Source organism: Aphis gossypii, chromosome 2 (genome assembly GCF_020184175.1).
Source record: "Aphis gossypii isolate Hap1 chromosome 2, ASM2018417v2, whole genome shotgun sequence".
In the NCBI taxonomy this organism is placed as follows: Eukaryota; Metazoa; Arthropoda; class Insecta; order Hemiptera; family Aphididae; genus Aphis; species Aphis gossypii.
Genome location: NC_065531.1, coordinates 74,385,949 through 74,406,397, shown reverse-complemented (window position 1 = coordinate 74,406,397; position 20,449 = coordinate 74,385,949). Strand labels below are relative to the sequence as shown.

Here is a 20,449-nt window from a genome sequence, read left to right as displayed (position 1 = left end):
GATTCTTCGGTAACGGCGGTAAGCACATAATAATATATATAATGTTATATACTCCAGTGACGACTATTAAAAAAACATGATCGTGATGTTGTCGATGTAGCTGCAGCAGAAGAAGGCAAATTTATCCGAATTATAAATTCAACTACCTGAACCCAGGTGACTGTAGAAAACGACAAGTAATATTTTTTAGATATTGCGTGCGCAACGGCGCACATAAGAATAATACACATGGTACAACTATTAAATACATATTATTATATTATATTCTTGCATTATTATTATTATTTTTATTACGTAACGGAAAAAAATGCCGTTTTAGTATATATTTATATTATATTGTTTTCACCTGGTGCCGATACACGAGCATAACTTCATTATATATCTATCACGCAACTAAACATAATATTACAATATTATGTGCATTGTACCTTCATGTTGGGGTTTGGGGAGCATGCATATGGATATATGAAAAAGTACAACCACGCCCCTATTAGTGTCGCATTTAACCTACTAAATATTGGCACTGTCCCAGCTGTTTAATTTAAATCAACTGTCAAAAAATAATTTCTAATTAAAACATTGAACGATGTCTTGCACAGGGCAAACGTTTGAAATTGCTCCCGACGTTTCTCCCGCGTGTATTTGTTCAACCTTCGTCAAGATCCAAGGACGTTTATAAACTAATAATGTCATTGGAAACCGCCAATAGACAGCTCATTTAATATTCATCACGAATGACCATTATGGACACAGTGCGGATTTGTATTTGTCTTAACGTCTATTCCTAGAATTTAAAACCAGCGGCATACCGAGTACAAACATGCCTTAATTGCGACGTCCTTTCCGCAGCTCAGTTTAATATTGTCATTGATTTTAAAATCAATGATATGTTGTACGTCTTTTACTCTATGCGTTTTATAAACGACAACAGACATATTTAATGATAATTATCGATTACAAATGTATAATACATTTATGACTCACGCTAATTAAAATTATTTCTCGTATAATATGTAACGCATTGATACTTCGACAGCACAAGATTTTGAAATTACTCTATATAAGGTAAACCCACGAGTATGTGTACCTATATCATATTTTCGTAACATAATCAAAATATTTAAATATATAGTCAACTTACCTCGGTTACATAATTTTCATCGGCTAAAACATTTGTTGGCAGAAGCATCAGACGATTTCGATCCCAGAGCCTAAAAAAGAAAAAAGAAATCGTGAGTATGAGAAAAAATGAAAAACAATAGCGTACAATATGTCAGAAAAGTATAATGTCTATAGTCTATACTCTTATATAGAAAAATTCATCGTGCAGTGTGTATAATATAACGATTATATGTATAAAGTATAAACAACACCGTAGTAGATGAGATGACCAGAGCCCTGAAATGTACAGTGTTTGCTTTAGCAAATTGGTGGTATACTAATTAGCTAGTTTACTAATATTATAAGTACCTATAACCCATGTGTGTCAGTTGAGTGTATTTAGAATGCTGAACGAGTAGATACTTAAAAAATAACAGTTAACTTAAAATTTCAAATTTGGATTATTTATAAGTTTACTTCAAATCCATAAAAGTTATATAATTCAATACAAATTCTTAGAGTGTCAAACACAGTTATTATTTCACAAACAAATGTTGTACGAAATGTTTTTTTACAATTTTAATCAAGCAATAATTGATAGTACATATTCTATCATATTATTAATAATTGTATTAGGTATAATAATCATTTTTTCAAAACGTATGTATTATATATTTATATGCCATTGGGACAGAAACTCTGAAACCAAAAAAGTAACTTTTCCCCATGGCCGTAACTGAAAAAAAAAATGGTGGGGTCCGGACCCATGGACTCCCCTGAAGTAACGGTCTTGCCCCTCCTTATGTAAATATGTCTTTAAAATGTATGTGTTGTGCATTTTCGTGTTTACATAATATTATTGTGAGTATACTTTATGACATATCGAGTCCTTTCGCCGGGCCCGCGCGAGAATTAAAATGACGAACGAGCGCGCATATAATATACGTACCCGTGTACAAAGAAAATAAATTTACGCGGCAATCAAGATATCAACCGGTCCGAAGGTTGTTGTAACACAACAATAATAACGAGAACACACGCACGTATACTGTATATGTGTGTATGTACTGTGTAATGAATTGGAACCCCGCGGATAAGAAAATGAGATATTTTTCTCTCCGCGTCGTACATCGGTTTCACTCGTGACAACCGCGAGCGCGAGCGCTTATTTTATTTACGTCGCACGCGTGCCACCGTGTTAATCCGTCTCGGGCTAATCGCCGTATTTTCCTCGATTTCATCGACATCGTCTAAAAATCTCGTCATGAAACGATAATATGCGAATATAGTAAGTTATATAGTATATGTTGGCGTAAATACTTTACTACCTATTACCATTACAGTAATTTATTGATTGCCTCGTGTATAATGTATATATATATACCTATATTGTTATATTGTATTATAAACTCAATAAGTAGGAATACAAAACAAATAAATCTAGTATTACTGCTACTACTACTACAACTATACTTTGCTTCCTGTAGTCTTTGTGTTTTTATTTTTCTCGATTATTTCGAAAAGTAAATTAGACATTTTTTTAGTATTGATTTCCCCTGGATAAATCCAAATCCAATTTACTATCAGAAGATAGCATTATAAAATATCGAAACAATTTTTTCTGATAAAAAAGTTACCTTCAAACACAAAAAACAACATATCATTGTAAAACTAATATATTCATCGCACCACTCATCTTTATCTAAAATAAAAATAGTTTGCATAGCGTTTAAAATTTTTATAACCGAATCTACTTTACTACAGAGTCTGTAATTTGGACTGTGTATAGTACTGTCCTATAATATTGTAAGCTATCACGGCAATAAATATTTGTCGATTTAAAGTTACCTCAATATGCTGCACTAGGCCACAGGGAATTATCCTGGCCGTATAATAAACAGTATTCCGCGTAATAAAATATACTGGCATACTGCGAAACATCGCTGTGCTTGTTCTTCTTGGAAAAATAAAGCTTTTCGACTTGTGCAAGTCACTTTCAGCCATTTCCTATATAATATATTATAACGCCGTAAACAAAATAATCGGTTCGTATACTGTACTGCTTACTAACCGTAGACACATTTAGGCTGCTCTAAGAAAACCGCAAAGAAGCTCTGATATTTCGGCCGACGTAGCGCAATTACCACAGCTGCGAGGCACGTCGACAACAGAACGCACGCGACCGTAAGACGGCGGGTAACGAATCGCATAATACACGAAGTCTAATGCTCTTTCCTCCTCATTCTCTATCTCGATTTATACAGAAGAAAATACTGGGAAATCCGAGCAAATTCACATAAATCACGCAGCTAGATCCGTTCGCTCGCGTCGCACCATATATATACTTTACGTATATATGTATTATGTACAGCGGGCAGGAAACGGAAATAAAAAGAAAACGGTCGCGTGCGACGTCTACTCGACATGAACAATATGCGTAGGTAGGTAACGGATAAAATACATCTCACTATATATATGTTGTATGTATATTATATGTCGTATAATATATATAGTGCGACATCGTGCACAGCTGACGTCTTACTCCCTTAGATGGGGTGTACCCAAAGACGCGTGGTTTGGGAAGGGGTGTAAGTGGCAAGTGTATGAGTGACGCATCACTTTCCGGAAAAAATTATTATAAAAACAATTTCGGTAGTCGATTATTTTATATCAGGTATTTTTGCATAATAATATGATAAAGAATTATATTTATTACTCTAAACTCATTTGTAATGGCTTTAATCAAAAAAATTAAAAATTTCAATTTAAGATCAGATGGGACTAATTTTAATACATTTTTGAAAACATCTAATAGTAATTTTTTAAAATAATAAAAATTGCGATTACGGCAATGTGTGTGTATATATATATATGTGTGTGAGGGAGAAAGAGAGAGAGAGAGAGCAGTACGTTGAAGAAAGCAGGAAGACTTTCCGTTGATCTCTATGCTCGCTCGTCATTATATTTATGAGTTCCTTTAAGCACTGTAATAAACTGGCAACTGCTTGCACTCCTTTATGGTTGTTATACCTTATATGTACTCTTTTAATTCGATTTTACTACATCGAATATACGAATATGCTAAATCATTAAATTAAATATTAATCTTTTGATTGATAGTGCTAAGAAATAAGTATATAATAAATTATTGTTTCACGACGACGATGTGCGTCTTACAGTACAGTCTATTATTTTACCAAAATACTCAATTATTCATTGGCGAAGGTAAGGGGGGTTTTGGATATTCAAACAACCCCTGAAATTAAAGATAAAACAATTTTAAAATAAATATTGTGAATTAAACTTAATGTATATTATCCAAACCAAAACCAAAACCAGAACCCCCTCCGAAAATATTCCCTACCTACGCCCATGTGATTATTACTGTGTTCTTGTTACAATATAGACTGCAAAATAATAAATATAAAGTCGTTACAGATATTACAGATGTTATGTTATTGTGTAATATTATTATTATTTATTAATTTATTATTACATATCAACCGACAACCATTATGTAGATATTTGTTAAGACAATAGACAAAGTTATTGATGACGACATGATATTATATTTCTGGTACTTTTTTTAAAACGCATTAAATCAAGTTAAATATACGTATTCTATGTATAGGTAATATTATTAAAGAGATAAGTGTAATATTAAGTTATTAAAAGTATATTTCGTCGACAGTGTCCCTTATTAATCCTTATTACAATATAATATAATGTGCAGTAGCCAAACTAGAAATATAATATACTTATATTACGACACTCCTGGTACCTATTTATACGATACATAATATAACATCTGTATTCTGTATATTATACTATATACCTACATATTATTATGTATAGTGACGACGATTTCCCGCTCGTTCGTATATTCCCGTGGCGGTCGTAAAGGGTGTTTCAAATTTCGTGTGACAAAAACTGTGAGGATTATTATACACGTCAACGTCCACCAATGTCGTCAGACCGAAGACCCGGTGCAACACAGCGGATTATATTATGCACGCTATCTTTCCATATCCATTGATTTTAATCGTATAATTTAATATTTCTCATCACAATTGCATATTCTTACACAAATGATTCTTATACAATACTTTGGGTAATTGATTAATATGATATGATTTGTGGATAATATAATAGATATATGAAAATGTTTATTATTATCGCGCCGTTTCAATCGCATATTATAATAGATAGGTAGGTAGCTTATATTTTACGAACTACACGATGGTTGGTTGGATTGTGTAATAGGTGCGATAGTTATAGGTTAAGTTATAGGTGAATTCGCACGAGTTCACAACACACGCCCATGAAGAAATAAAATAAATTGCTTAAATATTATTTTAAACATACCTATATTTACATAGTACGTACCTACAATGAATCTATGTATCGTAACTCGTAAGATATGTGTAGCCCGTGTATGACAATCAGAGTTATAAATTTAAACAAACGTCGGTTTAAAATAAGCAACTACTATTTCACACTAACATAATATATATTTATATTTTAATCTCAGTTATACACAGCCCCGAGGTCAAATAATGCAGAATTCCATACAGATTATTATAAATAATAAGACCGATATAGAATGTAAAATAAATAGTTTCTGTTTAATTTTCGGATGAGTTTTTTATCTTTTCAATCTGAAACGATAAATCTTTCCTTAAATAATAACAAAACTTAATTTTATATGTTTTGATACTTAGCCCGACGTGACATTAATAATGCCAGTCTAAAACTACTAAAGCCATTAAAAAAACTTGCCTTCGTGGTTTCGTGTTATAATTTAACTTTGTAATGTAATTAATTTTGTGTCAACGTAAAATCTTCATCATATTTCATAACGTCCTTATTATTACATTATGTACTCGAACATCGATATGCGTAGTTAGTGGTTACGTGTGGGTTATTAGTTATTTTTGTAAGTAACTGTGCACGCGATAATTTTCTGCAGCTATTCATTGCATTTTGAAACAATTAAATTAGTAAAGAAATAACAGTTTGTACAAATCCCGTTGTCATTACCACACAACTTCGCACGATAGGTAAGAGGTACCTCTGTACAATGGCGAACAACGAGAAAAAATATCCGTTTAGCGAGAAAAAAAACTTTGGATAATAGTTTTGTTCATTTTGTTAACGTATAAAAAATAAAATAAAATAAACAACAATCGAAAAAGTGTACTGGTCTTAACTTATCATTGTCGTAGGTTTAAACTACCGGGTATATACCGCTTTACCGCATACTGTAACGACGGTGGCGATGGTTATGTACAGGCATGAAGTCATTAGTGCGTCGTCGTCGTCGTCATCGTTTGCTTAAACTCATTTTCACAGCGTTCGAGTATATACCTACCTACTTACCTGCCCGCGAACCTATAATAATTCAACCAGGCAACGAGTTTCCCTGCATATACGAGACACTTTAACAGTATTATTATTATTATTATTATTATTATTATCATTATATATATGTACCGGAGAGGAATCTTTTCTATATAGGTAGGTACGCTCTCGCCCCCGTGCAGTGTGCGCGTATTAAAAAAATATTATATATTATTATATTTATACGCGTTTGTAGCCGACTGCGATACCATCGCATGTGTGTATATTATGTGTGTGTGTGTTGGCAGGGTGCTATATATGCTGATGATGCTGCCGCCGCTATACCGGGTTACGAGAGCCAATAATATTAGTAGATATAATATAAAACAAACCGGGAGAAAGATTTTAATCGTCTCCCGTGTTTTTCTCCGCACGTACCAGCGTATATTATATATTATTGTAATACACATGGAGACTTATACACACACGCACAATCGCCCTTTGTGTGACGTTCGAACGCGTATTATAAATATTAACGCTATACGCACTTGCGCAGCGGCGCTGCCGAGTCTTAAATCATGACGCCGCCGCCGCTGCCGCCGTCGAGTGTCATCGCGCCAGTTTTGTTTTGTTTTGCTTTTTCTTATTTTTTTTTTCACCCGACGGTAGCCTGTTCTTTACCAAACAAACGGCTTTCATCACAATGCCCCCACGGAACGACTTTTTTTACTCAGCTTCCCCACGCGCGTTTCTCTCTTTTTTTCCACCGCCGTCGCGTTTTTTTCCTACACGTTTTAAATATACCTATACAACAACGCGAAAAGCCAATATTTATATTATACCTATACCTACAAGTAACTTCGATAGTTGGTATAGCTATTATATAGGTGTATTGCGATATTTTAAAAATATGCGACGAGATTGAGGCTGACCAGCACATTTCATTCGTCTTACAATATTTCGTACGCCTACATGTTGGCTGTAAATGGCACATTATAAATGTATAAAAAAAATGATATATGTTGCGTATGACTATAAAATATAATAATATCACATATGACATTTCACGCGTTATCGTTATTGTTACGTACACGCAAAGAGGGTTTACGCGTCGCGAGTTCAATCACCGGCTGTAATAATAATAGGTATAAACCGCAGAAATCGTATATCGTCCGTAGTTATCGTATACAACTCGGAGATTTATTAACCGATGTAGACTCGAAAATATTACTTTTCAAAAACCTCACTAAGTATAACAGTAAGTTTATAACAGAATCAGAGCAAAAAACTATCGAGTAGCTACTGCAGAAAGAGCTACTTACTTGTTGTTTGTGACATTTTCAATACATATACTAGGAAAATTAAATATATATGTTTTTAAATGATCCTGATCAAACATTCGACTCATATAAATATTTGATATGAATTTCAACTCTACTTAAGATTTAAATTATATCAATAAGCTCAAAATCCAAATAATTCTAAATAAGTGTAGTAGAGGCATAAGTGATGAGATGGAAGCTCGTATAAGACTTATTTCGCCAAAATCTTATCGCACTCGAGTATACCTAATATACTATTAAAGAAGATCTTAAAACTAATTACTTAGATTGAATTCCTGACTTGAACTGACAAACTGTATAACATTTATAATATAATATATAGATTATCAACTCATCGACGACGACGGTTATCAAAAAATGGATCATTGATGACCAACAAAAAAGTCGTGGTCATGCACTCGCCACAAATATACCATAGTATATGGGTATCTTCACTAAGATTACTACGTGTTTATAAAGACTCACATAAGTATTAAAAAATTGGTCACGAACAGAATCGTGTGGACATGAAAGTTCAACTGTAGTATGTTCTAGATGCAGTGGCGAGCCAAATAGAGCCATGGCCCTACTACTGGTCTGCCCTTAAACATTTTAATTTGGTCATGTTTCATAATATAATATAATATATAGGTATATTATTATTATTATTATTACAATAAATTCATCATTGTTTTTAAAGTAAATACTTTTATAATCTACTATTAAGCTACTGAGAAAACCTTTTTAAATATTCCTGAATTTGAGAAAACTAAAAAGGGATTGAATAAAAAATCAATAAAATATTCTGTTGATTATCCATTATTATGAGAACACTGAAAGTTTAACAAAGTATTTAAATGGCATAGCCTAATATAATGTTACCATATTTACTTATTTTACTTAGGTACTTTACTTAAAGTCTTAAACCAAAACAAAAATGTTTATATAATTTTCATGAAAAAAATAAAATCTTATACCTACACATAATCACTTATAGTTCGATGAACTCGTTTTCTAAAAATAAAATTACGCGTCTTATGATGCGTTAAGATAAGATACAAATAGTTACCGATATTATTTACTGGAATTACTTGTAAATAGAATTAAATAGTCGAATACAATCATAATAATATGTCTCTACTTCGCTAATTGGAATTGATTATATTATTTAAATATTACGATACGAGTAGATAGGTTTGGAAAAACCAATGAGGACTTTTACTACATGTATTACATGGAAATTGTCTACCTATATACACCAATATAGTTATAGTCTATACCAGATATACCAAATTTCATCGTCAAAGTCGGCGATACATTGGAATTCGGTGTATAATGTACTTAACTGGAATGCGCAAGTGTAACTAATATACTTGGATTATTTGGTTTGTTGTACAGCCGATCTGTAGTTATTGGTATTCTCATATTATTATGAACACCAAAGGAAGTTTAAATCATTGATTATTGCTCAAGTGTATCCATCACACACAGATGCACGGAAAACTCCATACATACTGAGTCTAATAGATTTTTATCAATAATTAATTGAAATATATTTGTATTTATTAACCTATGTACAAAAAGTAGGATAATTTATGCTAAATTATCGATTATCTATTTTACTATTTACTATACGTCTATACACAATTTTATGATTTTTATACTGTACACAATATATAATCGTATTATTTATTTATTAATTATAAAATATGAATTATAAGGTATGATATTATGATTGTGATTTAAGATCGTATACTCGTAATAGGTACCCAAGTACAAATTGTTCAAAGAATATTATTTAATATTTACAAAGCAATAAGGTATTATCCACTAGTTGTTAATTATAATAATATTATAATTATCGTGTTTGCTAGTTGGATACTATTAAAATCATAACTATAGAAAAGTCACATAAAATTTTGGGTCTAAAATTGATGAAATTTATCAAATCGGTTGTAGTTTTTTTTATTTCGAACGAGTTCTAACCGCTTGCGAAATTTCTTAATACCACCTCTGGTTATTGGTTGTATCGCCTACAATACACTGTCAAATTCCGGATTAGTAATGTTTAAATGTTAAGGATGTACCTATATCATATGTCCTATTATGGACTATAGTATGAAGTTTATATAATAATTAATATTCATACAAAATATAGCAGAAATAATTTGTTAGTTAGTTGTTATTATATTATCGATCGATTTTTACGACTTGTTTCGTTTCAATTTATTAATGTAATGATTTTTTAGTGTTTCGCGAGGGTGTATACTGTATAATATATATTATAATAAATTAAACGTAAAAGCTAATGCATTTTAACATTTTTTTTCTAACAAATCTCGATTTAAGTATTTTTTCAAACCTCGCTTTGTTCAAATGTTATTTTAAACCCATGCGGGATTAAATTAAAATAACAATGGTTCCAACTAGGGCGAGCATGTTGTCGCTGCCATTAAATTTAGCATTTGTAATTCAAATCAAAATCAGATGATTTTAAAACAACAACTTTTTAGTTTTATTTTTTCAATAATAGATTATTTTTTTTAATTGTATTAATATTATAGCATTAAAACAAAAAAACCATTTGCATATTAACATGCACACAGATTAACGATGAATTCGTAATTTCGTATGTTTACAGTGAATTTATAATGAAAAAAAATATTTGAATCTTGTATTTACTTATACAGTCAATAACTATAATATAATATTGAATGTTTCTTATAATCTTTAAGCTTTTCAACACATTTATAAATATATGTGCCCTGTAAAATATATTCTAAACATAATTCCAAAGAACTCTGCTAAAGCGTAAACAGAAAATTATAATTTACTTGGTTGATATAGATATGTTATGCCTATTATAATATTATACAAACAGTTTATCGTTATAGCCTATAGGAAGCTTTAAATGCAATCTTAGGGTATGTAACTGTTAACTGGTTTAAATATTCAACCTAACTAGGCCTAGGGAATCTAATGCACACAACTGCACGCGACATACCTACCTATATAATATTAAAATTTCGAACAATAATTTACGTGTGAAATCTATAGAGCAGTTTCCATTGGAAAACGATAGGTACTACACGTGTTAAATTAACCACTCGTTTTATGTGCATGTATGTATTATACATACAATAAAGTATTAAAGTGTATATACATAATATACACATCACATATACGCACATGATGACGTTAAGTTATAAAGAGAAATCGCTCTCGCATCTGACGCGTGTTGATTAATATTTAACATTCATCGTGATGTTACAAAATATATAATGTTACATAGGTACATTTTGTTTTAATTCCTATTTCGTTCGTACAGTAAATTACCAATAAAAATAATAATTTATGTATACTTAACCCGTACGGATTTAATGAAAAGCGTAATAAATCTCAGCATCCAAATATATAGTTGCGATTATTTATTATAGAAAACTCGGGATGTGGAACGAATAAAGTAGATTATTTGACGATAAAATACACGTTATGCAAATATTATTTTTATCAGTGCAAACATTCATGTGTACATCACAATATTTCTAAGCATGTCTATTGTGAATATTGGTCATTCGACTGTAAAACTATGTCGTACCTAACAAACTACACGTCTACACTCTACATGGTATGGATTACACTTATAGTATGTAAATCACGGGAAATTCGATCGCCTAACTCTCTCATTAGGTTAGCTCTCATTCGAAAAAAAATTATTTTATTTCAGTATCATATTTTTAGCAACGCTGTGGCATCCAATTGATAAAAAAAAGTCATTTTAATAACCACGTATTTAATTTCACCATATAAGTAGGTATATAAGGCTTCAAATGTTGAATTAATTGTTAATAGAGAAATATTCGTAATAATGAGACGACTAAAATATGATCTATTGCTACCAACATCGCACTCAAGATGTTTTATTTTTATCATATTATCATGCATGTAAAATATGATGTCGATCATTATATAATAATAGTACCTAAGAATTAAATTAAATTTCACATTTGAAATAATTCAATTATATGAAACGTAAAAGAATTTTTGACTTTTATGTATATACTGTTGACTGTTGTGATCAAAATCAAAAATTGTATACAATGCTATACAATATTGTTTTGTAAATATATAATATATATAATATTTTAATATATCAATGTATGTATACTAAGTATATAGGTACATTATACACAATACGTCTATACTATAAATTTTTATACATTTAATATTACAGAAATGACGGACATTACCCAAGAACCGTTATAATATAAAGTGAACACTGAACTGGAATGGTGCAATTTAAAATATCTGCAAAGTATAGTAAGATATAGCTAACATACATTTTCATTCTGTGTACCACTCTATTATTATGATAACTATCGAAAAAAATACATTTATGTGATCAAGCCAACATTCAAAATTACAATTATTTCATCATACAACAAATATGTTAAACTAAAATAATCAAAACAATGTAGTACCTATTATATCAAGATAATAAAAACCCGTTGTTAATTTGTCAGATGAACTGAATGATATTTAAAAAATTGTATTTACCGTTTAAATATATAATATTGTTATTGTACTCAAAAAACGATTAACTCTGATAAATACTTATATCTAATATTCGTTAGCAGCACCAATAGGGGCTTAAAGAGAAAATGTATAAAATATAATACAATAATTCACATTTTCGACAGCCAAAAACTATCCGCCCTGTTGAACACGTGCAGTTTTTGTAAATTACTGTTCCAATAATTTTTATTTTGTTATTTAAAATAATATATATATTTATATATATATGAATTCAAAAGAATTTATAGTACATGTGTTAACTATGAAAACCACCCCATTGAATTGTCGACAATTGATCAGAAACATCATTGTTAGATTAATGAGTGGCTATGTTATACATTATATTATATACGTACCTACGAACATTTTTTTTTTATATATATATATAATAGTTACAATTCTATTACAATAAAAAAAGAGATTTTCCCTTCAACAGTTCAAACGTTTTACCTATACATACGTCGTACACGACCAGCCCACTGCGGCGATTACCATTGTAAAGCGTTTAACCGACAATCGTTTCGTTTCATTTTTTTTTCTGGTAGGCACCAACTACGCGTTTTTGTTCGATTCACGCAGAAAAATCATTTTTCGAATTCGAGCTCGGCGTTCTTACATTACAATAACGTACCCGACCACCGCATGGGTCGGACACATGGCAAATTACGAAATATCCGATCCACGTATTATTCCACACAAAACCTCTGTGTGTAAGCTACATGCACGCCGACTGTGCAACATTTATGACTACTGCGTGTCTGCGTCCATATAATATTATAGTACACCATATACATCACAATAATGGCTGGTATACGGTCACGTATAGAATTCTGACATTTTAAAAAGTAAGTACATTGAAAACCACCCGTTGCGATGATAATGTCGTCAAAACGATTCGATTTTTACCACAATTTGTTTTAATATTGGCGCGAATTATCCGTTAAGTTTATCTCTATTCTCCATCGTGCACATATGTGATATGTCGTACCTATTATAGCCTGTAGAATTTTCGAAGACTAAAGATGCGAATGCGTCATTGTTCAGGCCATACATAAGATATAAATGATATAACATATTTTATATGATTTGGTGTCAATTAATTTTTATTTCTATTTTTGTTATTTTATATTATGCATTTTTTAATAGGGATGAGATTTAACACTAAAACCTAGAATATGTTGAATTCAAGCTCTATTTTTGGATCAAGGCAAATACATTTTATGTCGTAATATACATTGTTTTAAATTGGCAATATTGGCATATGATTATTAGTTACCCGCTCGGCATAGTAGACGTCTCTCTAAAATAACCGTATTACAGCTAATACAAAATATTATGTGTGTGTATGTGTATAAGAATATACCTATTAAAATTTATAATATATAGTATTTATCTACGTGCTAAAACCAGATTTATTCGGCTCCTTTATTGGTTTTTAATGTCCGACGTGTTAAATGACAAAAACAGGATTTCCAGACGAGTATACCAAGGTATAAAATATAATATAAGACGATTATATTGGAGCTTAACTCGCCAAACACGCACCGAAATGGCGAAATGACGACGTGAAAATGTTCAAGAATATATTAGCACTTTTTTACAATACCATTATTATAATGTATATAGATTGTACAATGTGCATACACATATAAATAGCTATAGTATGTTCAACAAATAACCATACTTAAATGTATTACCAGAATCACCGAATGGTGTATGACCAAGATATACCTATATATAATTATATATACTATTATATTTGTTAATGAAGTAGGTATATCTACTGAAATATATATATATAATTAATTTAAATTCAGAAGTGATGCTGTAACGAACACTATACCTTAGTATAGAATACGGCGTTTGACACCTCACAACCACAACACGTCAAGAAACTTTCCAAGTTTAATAAGGAAATGCACAAATTATAAATTTAATTATTCTCGTGTCAATCCAAATGAAAACAAGAGAATGACGTAACTAAGAACAATGGTTGTATAATATGCGATTAATAAAACTCAGTGGAAATGAATTAAGAATTCAAAAAATTATAAATGTATAATATGTGTAAAATTCTTTACACTATGAAAATATCGAAGAGAATGTAAACTGCAGTGAAATATCTATAGAAAGAAATTCATTAAAATTTTTTAATATCATTGCAGTAGTAATATTAAGAATTGTATACTTGTATGTATTTTTTTTTCGTAGCTCATCGTAAAATCCAGAATTACACAATTGCAACAATACTTTTTGTATGAATAAAGTACGTATATTAATTATACAAGTAATTTGTTAAATGATATATTTCAACAACCCAAAATCTATAATTAATAAAACAATTGAAATGTACCATACACAGTAATAACTAATAACTAGGGCTGAGATTTTGATGTAAATGCATCTTTTTTTCTTGTGTTTCAAGACGTTGCTCCGTAAATATAAAATGTGTTTTGGGTGATGCTAATTAATTTAAAGTACCTAATTTTTATTTTGCATTTTTTGTCAAAGTTAACCTTAAATGCATTTATAGGGCATTTTCTTAGTTTTCAGAGCATTTTTCACAACTTGTTCATAAAATGAACGAAAATTGTTGCGATTAACAAGATATTTTCGGCAAACTATCGACGGGTGTCGGAACGATTTATAACTTATATAGCACGACAATCGATTATCGTCGATAACAATTTTATCACAGCTAGGACTTTCCACTTAAATTATCGCCGTTATATACGTCCTATTGGCTAATACATGTACTAGCAAAAACAAGTTAAAATATTAAACTATTTTATTATTTTATAATGAATGATTAAAATGAATGATTAAGAAAACAGAAATACAACAAAACAAAACAAGTAACAACGTAAAATAACAAAAAATTAATTATACATTTTTTTTAAATTTTTTTATTAAGCCATAATAAATATAAATGCATTTTTAGATTTTTCAGTCATTTTTGCATTTTTTGAAATTTTTAGGGCATTAACATCCCAGCCCTAGTGATAACAAACAAGTGTGAAAAATTTTAAAAATTTTAAATTTACAAATGAATCGCATGGATATTTAAAAATTAACGCTTCAAAACACCATTTGGTGAAAAATGAAGAGTATACCTACCAGTAGGTATACCACTTAATTATTGTTTTCTAGGTGTATGTAATAATATAGACTGTAACAAGAAGACAGGTATCGAACAATTGAGGGGTTGCGAACTACCGGGTCTGGGTAAACTGGTTTTTTTTTTTTTGTATAAATAATGGCTTTATTGTTTTTAATGACTTTATTTAAAACCAAACCGGAATGGCAGCGGCGGCACTATACATTTATACTTATTATATAGGTACCTATATTACTAACGAGTATGGACTATGGAGGGAAAGAAATATGATAATATTGTTCATGTTTTTTGAAAACATTACAAACTCACGTGTTCAAGTACTTAACATATTCGCAAATTAGCGTGCGCTTATTGTGATTATTATTTCCATTCGGCAGCGCCCGCCGTGGTTAACGAAAAAAATTTGGGGTTGGCCACCGCCGCTGTACTTGCGGACCATATAATTATACCAACCGTTAAACCAAAACGACACAATTATTATAATTATAATATAAACAATACGTTCAACCGAACCAAGAATAGATATAACCTATTAATTACTATTAGTGATGTATGTGTATACATAAACCTACACAATCATAACTATACATGTATTCAAATTCGAATTTATAATATATTCATTGATAATACGCCGTCAAATAATAATGTCTACATACGAACGATTACAACAACTTCTTGTCCTAATCAAAATTATTCAAGTTCCTTAAATGGCCTGAACTCACTTCAATATGACTTATACTCACAATTACTTTGATATTTAACACGAGATGAGACAAAATGTCCATAATATTACATGTCACACGATGTGGATATATTTAAAATAGTACCTACGAATATGCATGCATATTATACATTATTATTTATTATACTTATGTTCCACCAAATTACGAATGAGTAAAATGTAAACAGTCAGCTCCGTAGCTGTTATTTTTATTATTTTAAACTTGCTTTTTAGACACTGGAGTTTGAGGTTCTATATCGTCCGGCAAGAATATAGTATATAAATAGTGTCCGCGATTCAGCGTTGTTTCGATATTATCTCACGGCGGATGCATTGTTAAGAGAGTGTTAAAAAATTTTTGTACTCATAGACAATTGAGATATTATGTATAAGGAAAAGATGACCTAGCACATAAATCGATATAATGCATTAACTACTATATAACATCGCATATAGGTTCTACACATAGCTAAGGTTTAATAAATATGTTTTGTATAATATCGATTGTTCTATATACATCATTTTAATAAAACTTTAAGATTATACATACATATTATATATTATTGTATATATATTAATTCATAGTAAACAGTAGCGTGCAAAGTATATTTCAAATCCTAAACAAAGTATTTAAACGATGACCCACCCACTACCCCCTATAACATAATATGTTGTTTAAAACTATAACTGGATATAATAGTTATCAATAATTTAAAGAATAATCATGATAATTAATTATACCTTCAACAAAAACTTTAATTTTTAAATTCAAGATGAATTTCTAAGACCGAGTAATTGCATTAGGCTAACGTTGTTCATCAAGCCACTAATATTGAGTCATATTATATTATATAATATACCTTTAGGTAATCGTTGAACAAATTTACATTCTTGAAATTCCTTTTTAACTCAGAATACCGAACGAAGTACGAACATATTTATTATACCTATAGTTCGTTTGCGATCGAAAATTTAAACCATTAAAATAACTTTCATAAGCCATACCAATAGTTAAACACAATATGTATTCAAATTTCAAATTATTTTGGGATTATCATAGTTTAGTGTAAAAGAGCATAAACCTATAATTAATGAATTTTTTTTTAAATAACTATGAACCAGTTATATGATATTATATTTTACATGAATGTATATTATAATTTAGGTACATCATTCGATTAATGTAATTGTTTAAAACCGTCACGAATTTAATCAAAATCTTATTATTTTAAGTAGATAAAAACATTTACCGATATAATGACAGTACCTAAATATTTAATTACGTTAAAACCTAATAACAGCAGCGTTTAAAAAATCTAAACGGAGATGAAATTAACATAAGAGTGTAAGACAGTGCCTACAGTCTATACACCTCGTCGGTAATAATCGTAATTAAAAAAAAAAAAAAAAATTTATTAAACTGTAAATTAGACACAGATCACATAGATAGTGATCGTAACAAGTATAAAAATAAACAAATAAATGAAATTCGATTTTAGAGTGGTTATATTATACATTGACATTATAATATCACCAGATATTGGTCGGAAAATAATGTTAAAGTAATCCATAATATATATATATATATATATATATGTATATATAAAAATGAAACATGAACTAAACTTCGCGAGTGATATGACATTTAGAAACGCCTGCGTAGTTGGAAATACCACGTATATGCGCGTCCGAGAAAACGGTGGCGAAAATGTCAAATTACTTAACGAAATAGTTTACTATTAAGGCATAATTGACGGATGTGCAAGAAAAAAAGCAAACAGTCATGATATACTGCCCGCAAGAACTTAAGTGTTGATTATCCCTGAGGGTATAATATCATATCACATTATCACGTACACATGGTAGATACGGAAGCTGCGGTGCGGTAATCCATTACTTAGGTAGACACGATAGAAAAAAAAAATCATATTCGATCGGCGATCACGGCGAGCGATAGTTTTCAGCAGTAGAATGTCTTGCACGCGTCTCCTGCAGCGGTGAATTTCACAGTAAAGAAATACGCGCCAATTTTTATAATCCGTTTTGGACCAAGCCTCCGGTCTTAAACACTTTTTAATCGAGAATAATATCAGATCTCGGAAGTTGACGAATTATATAGGTTAGGTTTCGGGTTATATTACAGAAGAACTGCCCCGATTATTGTAGGCATATTGTGGATTATATAAATATATAGAGGACTCTACAGTGTGCCTACTGTCTACCTATATGTGTTTTCGACAAATTATTCAAAGAATAAAAATTGAAAGAATCATACCTTTGTGGACGTTTGAGAGAAGGGACGGAAAATTCACACCCGCAATAATATATTGTCTCAATCCGAGTGTCGTCGGACACTCTGATTGAGTGCTTTTTATGTACACGGGTATAACGGTGTCGGTAATCGGCACTTTTACGAGTCGAGTATTACGACGCGTCATAATCCCGCCATCGTCGACGCGGAAAGTCATCGTGACGATTCTTAGGGCAGTCAGGACGTATTTTTATCCTCTACATTATATTATCTAATTACGAGTATTATTGTGATCGTTCGGCATTTACCTTAGAATGAGTATCCCGGCGGGATCGTTCTGGGCCTCCTGCAGGTACGTCCGACGACGGCGGTCACGACTGCGCTACCGAGCTGGTTCTGCCGACGATTCACAAACATTTACACGAACGCACACGCGGCGGCGATGGATTTACAGCGGATCGGGAAGTAAACAGTAGGCGTGTTGATGAGGTACAATAGTGCAATTATATTGCAATAGTATCGTTTCGTCGGAAGAGTCTAAAAGAGGGCCGATCACACCTCTATCCGGACGACATCGTCGAAACGATCGCGGTAACGGCGTACGGCATTATCGATCGGGGGTGTGTGCGGCGGGGAACGAAAATAAAAGCTACAACAAAAAAGCACGGTGGCGACGACGACGAATAAAACTACACCGGTGCGTGATGACAGTCGACCGCGGGTTGCGACGTTCGGTGCGGTTGACGGCGTACTGAGTACTGACTGCGAAGTGCGACTCCGGCGGCACCGGGTACGGTGCGAGAGAGAGCGCGGCGGTGGCGGCGGCGGCGGCGGCGACGGCGGTCATGCGTCTATATAATAATAATATTATAAGCGACGGCGGCGGCGGCGGCGGGACGAACGTGCACGATGACTGCGCGCGCGGAGGACCACTCTATACGGATGTATCGGCGGCCGCCCGGGATTAAACCGGTTTCTTCGCGGTGGTCACACGGACTGGTGCGCGGGCTACCTCCCAAGCCGCGGCGTGTTGTAAAGGCGCCTGCGAGACACAACCGCCGCCGCGGTATCTCGGGCCCGACACACATACGCACACCAACACTATACGCGCGCACACACGAACCGCTCTCTCATGCCCGCCACAAGTTCGCATCTTCATCTCGCGATGACCGTCGTCGACACTTTACGCGATAACGCGATACGCGCTCCGCCGTCCGTATACTCGCGCGCGCGCGCGGTGGCGGCGACAGCGCGGGCGAGACGCGAGCGGAAAGGTATAATATAAATTAATATGTTATAATAATTATATGAAATTGTTTTCAGAGGATAGACTTGGCAATGATTTTCACTCGTTATATTATTCGGCATTAATATTATATAGGTACGTAATATTATATTGATGAGGGCTAATGTTAAGCAACAAAAAAAAAAAAATCGACGAAATCGAACTGGCCGTTGTCAGCACCGTTTATCTCGCTCCTCGTCAAAAATCGTTATTATTTTATTTTTTATTTTATTTTTTATTTTTATTCTTTTATTAATATTTTATATTGTCGGGAGGTTATTCATCGCAGTCAACACGAAATGGGTAGTATCCGTCTGCTGCAGAGACGTAGAAAAAGTACCTGTACGCCTATATGTTGTACATAAAAATTAAATATTTAATATAATTCTGTGCTATACCTTTCTTACATTATTGCCTTCAGTATAAAAAGAAAGAAAAAAATATTACTGCTACAAACACTCAAAAAGCACCTCTCCCCAAACATCAGCTTTATATACAATATACATATAAGTATAGTATAGTACATAAAGTAGGTATAAGTTTAGGTTCATATTTTAATATTATCATAGTTCATAGATACTTATAGTTTGAATTTTTAATGTAATAATATAATAATTAAATTCAAAAGTAATAATAATGTATTATACGTGCTATAATTGATATGGTCCCTGGTCAGTTTTTTTATACTTTAATTTGAAGTGAAACAAGTAACAACCTATATTTAAATTAAAAATAT

At 31.9% G+C, this 20,449-nt stretch overlaps 1 protein-coding gene across 1 annotated transcript in view; it reads right to left on the bottom strand.

The window, feature by feature from the left end:
- Positions 1-19,230, bottom strand: part of LOC114121141 (uncharacterized) — a 66,489-nt gene extending 47,259 nt beyond the window's left edge. Inside the window, exons 1-2 of the mRNA XM_050199068.1 lie at positions 18,737-19,230; positions 1,142-1,211 (exon numbers count right to left, since the gene is read on the bottom strand). Coding sequence (XP_050055025.1) covers positions 1,142-1,189 — 48 coding nt within the window. The 5' untranslated portion in view covers positions 1,190-1,211; positions 18,737-19,230. The remainder of the gene's footprint in view (positions 1-1,141; positions 1,212-18,736) is intronic.
- Between the last annotated feature and the right edge of the window lie 1,219 nt (positions 19,231-20,449).